A 10566-nucleotide genomic window follows, 5' to 3' on the forward strand; every position below is an offset into this window, starting at 1 on the left:
GGGAAGCTAGAGAAACAATCAGCAGCAGTAACAGCAGAAAGCAGTGCAGGCTCAGTAATGCAATGAAACGAAGTTGCAGGAACATTCACAAGCTTTGCAGGCTCACACTCTTAGCTGGTTCAAAATCTCATTGGCAATTGTTATAGCTGCTTCCCTCACAAACACAAAGTCATCTTATATAGATTTAACTAAGAGTTTATTCAGCAACAACTCCATTTTCTTCTCCTCCTTTCCCTTTCTGACTCCACCTGACACACGGGCGCGGGGGGGGGGGGGGTAATACCAATACCAATTGGGTGTACCAATCAGAAGGCAGAGCAAAGAGATGCCAGAAATGGGGGCGGGAGACAAAGAGTGAGACCCCTGCTTACTCTCTGTATTCCTAATGGTGCTAGTGGGAACTAGGACAAAAGGTGCAAACAGACGATGCCACTGGAGCTGCAACTCCAACAAAAGCAGCTGTCACTAGCCCTCTTCAGACTTTATGAATCATAACTGAGCACTGCTCATGAGTGGGGAAGCAGGGAGGATGTTCTGCCCCCTGCTGTCACTCATCCTCCCTGCACGCAACAACCATGCTTACAGCACTGTTTGTCTGGAGGGGGACAGTGCCATAAACATCATGACTGGTGATCATCATGCTTACCTGTGGCACCTGTTGGAAGTGAAGGACTTTGCGCTGTCTCTTGTCTCAGTGACATAGGAGGGCAGACTAGTGAGTCAGAGGGCTAGAGGGTCAAGACATTGGTCATCCCTTCTCTACTGCTCTGACACTATCCCTTTGGAATGTAGATTGCTACTCTTAGGGACTAACTTCCTTCTTTCCTTCCTGTTTTGCACTTCCTCCTTCCCTTCTCTTCCTGTTCCTTCTATCTTGCAACATGCAAGCTCCTCTCCCCTGCACCATGTGTGCAGAGATGCAGAATCCATCTGCATCTAGCCAGCTAGCTAGATTAGAGATCCTACTCCTCACTTTCCTATCTAGAATGGAGTTCTCTAATAAATGCCATATATATTGATTTGAAACTATGAACTGGCTCCAAGTTACTTTACTCTCAGCATACACGCATGCCTAACCAAATTCCGCTGTGTTGTGCCTCTGTGCACTCTGCTATAATGAAAAAGGGATTCTCTTACCAGAGAGAATTCCCAACAGCACCCAGGTTGCCAGCAGCCTCCTCTTCTTTCCTCGGGCATATTGCAAGCTTTTCAAGGAATGTGAGGACAGTAACTTCTTGCAAAAGATCACAAGGGTCAGATTGGACCCAAACAGCTGCTCAGATGTGGAGAAAGCCGCAGCTGGTGGGCTTTCTCCTTAGCCAGTGGGCTTTCTCCTGCATGTTTCTCCTGTGCATTTGCTTAAAATAATGTATTCAGGTTGAAGGTTTTTGGATTTTTATTCACACACACACACACACACACACACACACACACACACACACACACATATACTTGATAAGTTTCTTAACAGAGGCTGACATCCTGACTAGCACTGTGCTTATGCAGCAGTGCCAGGATTAACTCTTTGCCTAGTTAACCCCTGCTAACTAGGCAAAGAGGCACTTTTAAAACATGGTGATTCTCTTTATTTAGCAGGGGGAGAGCAACTGGCCCTATCGACCCACAGCACAGTACCCCTCCAGTGACTGTTGCTGGTGTCTATCTTATATTTCTTTTTAGATTGTGAGCCCTTTGGGGACAGGGATCCATCTTGTTTGTTTGTTATTTCTCTACGTAAACCACTTTGAACACTTTTGTTAAAAAATGGTATATAAATATTTGTTGAAATTTGAAGATCCAGAGTACCACTGTGTCATTTTGTGCATGGGGGAAGCAGCAGTATTTGACAATCACCCCTACCTTATGAAGCCCCTTGTGCATCAGAAAAATATGTTCCAAAGGGTTGTGAAACCCTCAGGGACATCTTTTGGGGACACACAGTGGGCTTCAGAGGGAAGGGGAAGTCAAAATGTTCATTTTGACTGTCATTGGACAGTCTCCCCCCACGAGTGCGATGGAGCAGCAGCAGTCTGGATGCTGACATGGATTCACATGTGCCTTGTCAGCATTGGTATCAACCAGGGCCTTTATGCCACCTTTATGCATTATATATTTTGTAAACATTCCTATGGCAAAATACATGTGTTGCTACATTGTATTCATGACAGAATCATGCCATCTTCTCCATAACTGGCCATTGACAGCCCCTGATATAGTTTGATTGATTGGTCGGTCAATAAAAGATATTACAAAAACAGCATAAAATGCTAGTGCTGTTTCCTTTTAAGGAAATTGAAGTGTGCTCCTTGGACTGCCATGTAAGCATACTTGGAATCAGTGTCCTTGGAAGCATATTATGTGTACAAATAAGCCCTATTCACAAGTTACGTTCAATGCACAAACAATGGTACACTCCATATCTGTAGCCTGTGTTTGAGGGGCCTGTACCCAGGTCCAGCTTTTAAATGAATCCATGGACAAGCATTCACAGAAAAATGTGCACATGTGTAGCATCTGTAACATATGAACATAATCTAACATCTGAATAGGGCTATAGATATAAAGAAAATCAGAATTTATAATCTGATGGCATTTTCAGCTCAGTACAGAAAGGAGTGCTTGCACATGCATTGTAGAATGTGGAGCTGGTTTTATCACCTTTTTGAGACAGAGGATGTGTCTGGATGTGGATTTTAAAACATCAGCACATGTGGTACAAGAAGTCCATATCGAGTTTTGTGACCCCTTCTTTGCATTTGTGCACCTTTTGGAAGTTTGGAACTCATGAAGCTATAAAACGAAGGGATTATTGAAAGAATAGTTGGGTGCTTTTAGATTCTCTGTATTAGCCCATATGAAATATTAACATAATGGGTATTATTGGTTATTTTAATGTGTATGTATCTGTGAATTTTGATGATTTTAAGGATTTATGTATTGATTTGAGTATATATGTGAGTAATTCTAAAACAGTATATATTAAATATCCAGCAACTTTCATCCTTTGGTATGTTTTGAGAAAAATCCTTACAATATTAGGTGGCAGTTGAATGTGTCCCCTTAATGTCTTTTCACAGATTTATTTAATATTGCATACAGCAAAGGTTTTGTGTGGGTGGGTTCTTGTGGTGCAATATAGAGTTTCTATTGGACTCACCTAGGTCCTTCTTCTTTTTGTTGCCATTCTTTCACCTGAAACATGTCCTTTATTTTTATTTATTTTTTGTGGGGGGGACTCTTTAAAAAGTTGAAAAACTTCTGTGGAGAGGGGTGGGAAAGTTGGCCTCATGACTGTAAACTATGAGAGCAGGTCCGCCCTTCCCCGTGCCAGGGATGCACCTAGGCAATTGGGGTGCCTCCAGCAGCCACCCTGCATCCGCCACACCTCTGGTTTTTTTTGTTTTTTGGGTTTTTGTTTTTGCATAATTCAAGCCACCATGGCATGTGTGTGGCTGAGGGGTGGGCCGGTGGGGGGGTGAGCTGAGCAGGACTTGCCTCCCACCCTCCGGTGGTGGTGGCTGGAGTGACCACTCGGCCTGTCCATTCGGCCCAGAGGCTCTTGTTTACTGCGAGGCGCTACAGCGCACCGGTGCAGTCAAAATAGATTGCCACAAGCCCATGATGCCACGCGCTGGAGCGCCTCGCAGTTATCAAGAGCCACTGGGCTGAATAGACAAGCCCAGCGGTCACTTCGGACAACACCGGGGGAGCAGGCAGGCAAGTCTTGCTAAGCTCACTCCCCAGCTGCCACTCCTCGCTTAAATTATACAAAACAAACACACCGGAGGTACGGTGTGGCGAGGTGGGCACAGGTGGTTGCAGGAGGCCCCCCCCCCTGACCATTTGGAGTCTGCCCTTGGAGGCCATGGACCAGGGCCCCAATGTCCGGGGGTAAGAGCACCTCTGCCCCCCTCCGCCCTACCAACCAGTCCATCCTCAAGGAAAAACATTCTGAGCAAAAAACACTCTGAGCACAGTGACTTTCAACAGCAACTGAGTGCTTCCGTATTTCTATGTGACACCTTTTTGCTTCCTGATAGAATAATATACTGGAGAGTAATTGCAGTGCTGTTGGTGGCGGCAGCAGCCAGAGGGGCAGGAAGTGAGGGATACATACCAGCTGACAGAATGTCAACAAAACATTAAGCAAAAGCACTTCCAACAACAACATATGGTTTAACTATAGTGGCAGAAATAATAGCTGTAAGGAGGCAATCGCTAGAATGCCTAAAAATGTAAGCGTAGCATCCTTAGCGGGATTCATCCATCCCCTGTGGGGCCATGAGCTACCATGGTGGGTCTTTTGAGAGGACAGAGAGGAGGTCCCTTTGTCCAATGTTCATTTTAATGCGCAGTACATCAAACTATATGCAGCAGAAACTAAGATTTTGTACAGTTGGGCCTACTGAGTTTAATAAGGATGTGGGTTGTTTCCTAAGAAGAAACAGAGGGGGCGGGGACAATTGTTTGCTTTCCATTGTCATAACCTTATACAAAAAGTACATTACAGCCTTCTGTTGCACTCTCTCATTCTTTGTGGGCCATCTTCATTTTTTGTGCTTCCCCTCTTTCTTTGTCCTTCTCATTTCCCCTCCCTCGCTCTCGGTCACTTTCGATTCATTCGCCTTTTTCCTTCTGTAAGCAAATTCTGAAGGAAGGGGATGCTTGTGGGTAGGGGTGGGCTGCAGCCGCTGCTTGTGCAGTTGGACACAAAGTTTATAATAAACCTGCATGCTTCCTCTGTAACATGTAAGAATGCAAAGGCAACAGCCGCACCCATTGCATGTCCCCAGCATCTGGGATTCAGCCTGTGCACCGGGAGGTTCTCTATAGCCATCATGACTAATAGCCACAGAGGGACCTCTCCTCCTCCGTGAATGTTTCTAACCCCCTTTCAAGCCCATCTAAGCCAGTGGTCATCACCGCATCTAGAGGTGGTGAGTTCCACAAGTTAACTGGCTTTCTTTTTGTGTATTCTGAACAGAGACGGGCCTCAGTACTGAATGTGATTTAGAGGAATTTCCTAGCTAAAGGACTTCATCAAGTGATTAGGTGGAAATCTAATCTAAGTGATTAGGTGGGAAATTAGCTGGGGACATGCAATGGATGTGGCTGTTGCCTTTGCCCTCTTACATGTTATAGAGGATTCATGCAAGGCTTATTATAAACTTTGTGTCCAACTGCACAAGCAGCGGCTGCAGCCCACCCCTATCCACAAGCATCCCCTTCCTTCAGAATTTGTTAACAGAAGGGGAAAGCCAAATGAATAGAAAGTGACATGTGGGGAGCAGGGAGGGCAGGACTGGGATGACTCGCCCCTGGTGCTCTGACACTTTGAGCTGCACCCCCAAGAGAGTGTTTGGATTCAAACCAGAGCCAGCATGACCAGTAACAGTAACTTGTGACTTCACAGTCAGCCACAGAATTCTGCCATCATGGTTCCCCTTGGAAACCTGCAAAGATTCTGCAGCAGGCTCACTTGGCAGCGTTTTAGATTAGCTGAAGCATCTTCGATAAATTGGCTGTCTTCGGCTGTCAGTTTATTAGCAGCTTATCAGCTTAGTTGTCAAGATGGGTGGCTGTTGGTCATGTGTGGCCTGCAGGTAAGTCTCTGGCATGGTGGGTGAAGCAAAATCTAATGGCGGTGTGGACTTGGTTTTTAAAGATACCCTTCCGTTGTTTTAGCCTGTCTGGGCAGAGAACTGAAGCCCAGCCTGCTGTGTTCACACGTGTTTGCGCTCCCTGTGGGAACTTCAGTGGTCACAAGTTCACCACCACTATTCACACCACACAGCTTCTCCTTGAAATGCAGGCGGCCCTCGAAGGTCACCTGTTTGGCTGACTTCCACTGTGTTTCTTAAGCTTGGAGGTCCTAGACCGGTGAAGCTGTATCACTCAGGAGCTACTGGCTGGCTCCTGTGGGCCCACTTGGAGGGTTGTGGGGAAATCCTGCCCACCAGTTGAAGCTGACTTCAAAAGCTGCCCCCCAGCACCCCCATGTTATTTCCAAGAACATGCCTAACCTTTTCTTCTTTCATGTTCCCATAGGTCTCACCCAGAGGCAGAACCAAAGTGAGTTGCTCTCTTCTCTACCCTTGACTCCTCTTAATGCTTTTGGCTCTGGTGTGGCCAGCTGAAGGGATGGGGGTGGGGAGTGATGAGGGGGAGGTGTTCAGACATAGCCCAAACCCAGGTGTGGCATATATTGCCTCATCAAGGTGAGCCCATCTCCTTTCCATGTTCAGAATGCCAGTAATTGGCTGCTGAATCAAATGCCAATTTCGTCAACTGTCCCCTTGATACCTTTGGCAGGCTGCCTCCCTCCTATTTAAAAAAACAAAAAAGCATGTATGTGTCCTTTGGGGGGGGATTTTTAAAAAGTGGGGAAACTACACTGGAGAGGGGTGGGAAAGCTGGCCTCATGACTGTGAACTACGAGAGCAGGCCCACCCCCCGCCCAGCCACAACCAGTCAATCCTCAATGAAAAATACTCTGAGCAAAATGCAGTGAGTGACATTCAACGGCAATTACATTCACTGCTCCCAGCTATGGAATCATGCAAAATTAGCAGGGCCAGCTAGAAGGATTAGGGGAGAGGACATACTTGGCTGCATGTGAATTAAAATTAGAGGGAGGGCACATACTAGTAATACCCCTAGTAATACCCCTAGTATTACTGAGGGAGGAGACCCTCTCTTTCCTGTGATTTGCTACTAAGAATATTTCTCCTTATCTCTGCAGGGATGAAGATGAAGAGGGGGCACTGACAGGTAAGTGGATGATGAGAGTGCCTGCTTCTCCTCAGGGCTCCCCAGCCCCCCAGGGAAAGCCTCCTTGGAGAACTGTTTCTCTTAGACAATGGAGAGAGATGGGCAGATGGATGGATAGCAGGAGGGCAGGTTCAGCCACCTCTATCCTTTGCTGTTGATGCAGCCAAAAGTGTTAGAGGAGACTGGGGGGGCGGGTGCTCTGTGAGTCACATCTAGCTATCCTCCATTCGAGGAGGAGGTGGGGAAAGGGCTGTGGCAGCAGGCAGGTAGGTTTGGTCATTGTCCTTTAGAGGTGGTGTACTTCTGAAAAAGTCCTGCGAGAACCCTTTGCCCATACCCAGCCCAAAGACATCCTCTGGGTCTTTTTCTCCCTGCCTTCAAGAAGAGGAAGCTAATTGTTTCCAAAGTATCTCATTTTTTGACAATTACATGGGTCAAGATGGAATTGGAGGATCACCTGAAAAAAAGGGCAACATTTCCTGGCCAATGCGCTCTGAGCTTGGACCAAAGAGCCTCTTTCTTTCTCCGACCACAGTTTTCTACCTCTAGGAGCCAGGCCTGCATTCCTGAGATCGCAGCTATGCTTCCTGCTTATGCTGGCTAAATTAGGCAGAAAAGGGAGGCCATTTCTATTTCATGATTCCTGCCTTATTTCCTCTCTTTCAGGTCATCCCAGAAACCCAACCCATGTTGCACCATTTTCTGGGGGACTCCCCAATGTTTTGGGGGACACTCTAGGGAAAGAGCTCATTGAGGAATCCTCCATGCCAGAACCCCTTCCAGCACCTCACATCACCAATGACATCCTGGGGGAAGCGCTCATTGAGGAACCCTCCATGCCAGAACCCCTTCAAGCACCTCGCATCACCAACAACATCCAGGGGGAAGAGCTCACTGAGGAACCATCCGTGCCAGAACCCCTTCCAGCACCTCGCATGACCAATGACATCCTGGGCGAAGTGCTCATTGAGGAAACCTCTATGCCAGGGCCCCTTCCAACACCTTGCATCACCAATGACCTACTGGGGAAAGTGCTCATTGAGGATACCTCAGTGCCACATCCTTCCATCCTCACAGACACTCCAAAGGAAGCAGCTTCTGTGTCGGAGTCCTTACTAGAGCCTTCCATTGCTGATAATTATCTTCAGCAAGAAGTAGAACTCCTCAAAGGGTTACAGCATGACTATGTCCAGCAGCGTAAGTATTGCAACACCTCAGAAACCTTTTGCATATACACCCAGCACAAAGATCAGCTGCAGTTTTGATACCCAGCCCAGATGATGGACTAAGCCCTAACACTGCCCTTTTTGCAAGTCACCAGCACTCAGCCTGGTCAGCACATACAACATTTGTTCCTTTTTGTTCTCTTTGTTGTAGAACTGAGGGTTCGCCGCATTTTCCAACAGTTCCCTCGTTCTCTCCGGGCCATCATCCTGCAAATTGGACACATGTGGACAAGGCTCATCCGCAGTGAAGTTCGGCTGCAGCGGTGGGAAAGGGAAGGTATGTTCACAACATGCCCCTGAAATTGCTGCTGGGCTAAGAACGGCTCTTTTGTTTATTTCATGTTGAAATGCTTGATTTGAGTCTGCATCTAAGGTTTCAGGGGGGAGGCCTGTGACTTGGTTGTCAGTGCTTGCTGAAGTGTTCCTTCGTTTTCTGTCTTTCATGTGTCCAAGCTCCAGTGCCTGTAATCCAAGCAGCTTCTCAGAGTGAGCAGTGAGGGCAAGTGATGGTGGGTGTGGTAGGATGTCAGCCTTTGCAGCTAACCTCCTGCTTCTTCTTCTCTCTTGCAGATGTTCCTGCAGGCCCTGCTGCACTTCTCCAGCCCACTGGGTCTAATTCATCATTGTCCTCTGCCTCCCTTGCGGTTGCCTCCATCCCACCCTCCACCTCCACCTCTTCCCTCCTCCTGCATCCCTCTCCACCTCCTCCTCCTTCCCCACCTCCTCTGGAGCCGGACCTCAGCAATGTGAAAGAAACTCTGCAGAGTTTGGTAGAGATGCCGGTCCATCAGCTGTGTGACCGTAAGTCTCACAGAGGCAACACTCCATAACCTCTACCTTTTCCATCCTCATTGTGATTTTACAATCTAAAAAACTTATAGTCTAAAAACAGAGGCATGGATACAATACAAGAAGTAGAGGGAAGCTGAGGTGGGGGAAAGATGTGTATGTATTTCAGCTGCACCTCCTTAGGACCAGGGAGACCCAGGTTTGAATTCTCATCCAGTCATGAAACTCTCTGGGTGACTTGGGGCCAGTCACTTGTCCCACAGCCTAACTTACCTCTTAGGGTTATTGTGAGGAAAAAATAACCATGTATAAACCTCCCTGAGCTGCTTGAGGAAGAGCAGAATATGAATGCTAAAAGGAAAACAAATATCAGCCCTTTTGAGTTTAAGCTGAGATGAAACAGGAAACCAAGGAGGATGATATACAATTGTGCATATTGCAAATCCTCTCCTTATAGTGTCATCAATGTACATGGGCAAAAGTTCCCTGCCACCAGGAGCATACAGTCTAAAGTTGGGCTTTGGAGAGAGAAGTGAGGAAGAGGAGGAATGGGAGAGGAAAGCATAAGGGGCATTCAATTCAAGCCGATGGAGCTGCCTCTACTGAGGCATTACGCCAAAGGCTGCGCAGTGGAGATGGGTTTTCAGGTATCATTGGAGGGATAGGAGGAAGATGAGGGTCCACATCTGAGTGGCTGTTCCAGACCCAAGGGTCAGCGAGAGGGAAGAGAAAGAGTTGTTTTAGAGAGCAGGAGACCTTCAGGTGGCTCCTGAAGACAGAGAAGCTGGAAGAGCAAAAATCAACCTGACGAGGTGCAAGTTCACCGGGGGGGGGGTGGTACATAGCCATGGAGGGTTTTCAAGACAGAGAGGAGGAGTCTGTGCTGGGCATGGAAGGCGACTAGAAGTCCGTGCAGGGACTGACATGGTGGAGGACAGGCCCCTTCACCCTGTTTGTTTTCTCTCCTTCAAGGCCAAAGAGACCTCCGCAGCTGCCAGGAATGCTTACAAAGCTTCAAGGCACTGAGGGGACAATAGAGGCGGCTAAGGAGCAGACTGGCCAGGGTGGAAGCCACTATGAGGATCGTGGTTCCTCCAAGGGAGCTGGACGTTGCTGAGGAAGAAGGGGAAGGCAAATTAAAAGAGACAACTGTGCTACTATTTACATAAGTAGAAATAAAATGCTGTGTATATATTTTTAAAAAATTAAATATTTGTTTTAATAGGATGTAGAGATAGAACAGCAATAAAACTAGCATATTTATTGTTTAAAAAATTAAAATGTTTTATTTTAAAGAAAATACATTTGTCTTGCTTTGAATATTCTTTGGGTAGAGTTGGGTAAAAAAGTCTTTGGGTCAAATTCAGCTACAGAAAAGACTTTCTTGGCCAGTCCACTCAGGGCCAAGAGATGTTTGAGAGGTTCAAGATGTAGCTCAAGATAGACAGTTCTTTGCCAGGAGGCTCATACAGAGCTTGTCTGCCCCAACATGTATGGCTAGGAGGCTGGATTTTGGCCCTGAAGAGGGATCTGCCCCGTGTGGAAGAGGATGGAATGGTGATGCGGAAGAGGAAGCTTGATTTAGGGCAGGGCTGCACAACTCCAGCCCTCCAGCTGCTGTTTGGCTACAGTTCCCATCAACCCTGACTATTGGCTACTGCGACTACAGGGGACTATGGGAGCTGTAATCAAACAACAGCTGGAAGGCCCAAGTTCGAGGCCAAATGTTATTCTCCAGCCCTCTTATTTTCCACCAAGAGCCAAAGCAGCAGCTGGAGGC

At 47.2% G+C, this 10566-nt stretch overlaps 1 protein-coding gene across 2 annotated transcripts; it reads left to right on the top strand.

The window, feature by feature from the left end:
* Nucleotides 1–5385: 5385 nt before the first annotated feature.
* On the top strand, nucleotides 5386–10086 carry LOC128347617 (uncharacterized). Of its 2 annotated transcripts, XM_053302550.1 has the most exons (7): nucleotides 5386–5603; nucleotides 6049–6072; nucleotides 6743–6771; nucleotides 7438–7968; nucleotides 8149–8483; nucleotides 8568–8798; nucleotides 9759–10086. In XM_053302550.1, the coding sequence occupies exons 1-5, from the start codon at nucleotides 5572–5574 to the stop codon at nucleotides 8295–8297; spliced, it is 765 nt and encodes a 254-aa protein (XP_053158525.1). In that variant the 5' UTR covers nucleotides 5386–5571; the 3' UTR covers nucleotides 8298–8483; nucleotides 8568–8798; nucleotides 9759–10086. The 2 variants fall into 2 exon arrangements, with proteins under 2 accessions (XP_053158525.1, XP_053158518.1); XM_053302543.1 differs by having other exon boundaries at nucleotides 8149–8798.
* Nucleotides 10087–10566: the final 480 nt, after the last annotated feature.

The sequence above is a fragment of the Hemicordylus capensis genome, chromosome 1, assembly GCF_027244095.1.
Source record: "Hemicordylus capensis ecotype Gifberg chromosome 1, rHemCap1.1.pri, whole genome shotgun sequence".
In the NCBI taxonomy this organism is placed as follows: domain Eukaryota; kingdom Metazoa; phylum Chordata; class Lepidosauria; order Squamata; family Cordylidae; genus Hemicordylus; species Hemicordylus capensis.

Bases quoted from the DNA above. Each gene is read 5' to 3' on its own strand.
- LOC128347617 (XM_053302543.1), top strand. From the start codon at position 5,572: ATGGGTGGCTGTTGGTCATGTGTGGCCTGCAG. The intron at 6,772-7,437 runs GTAAGTGGATGA...CCTCTCTTTCAG, and splicing joins TGAAGAGGGGGCACTGACAG to GTCATCCCAGAAACCCAACC. The intron at 7,969-8,148 runs GTAAGTATTGCA...TCTTTGTTGTAG, and splicing joins GCATGACTATGTCCAGCAGC to AACTGAGGGTTCGCCGCATT.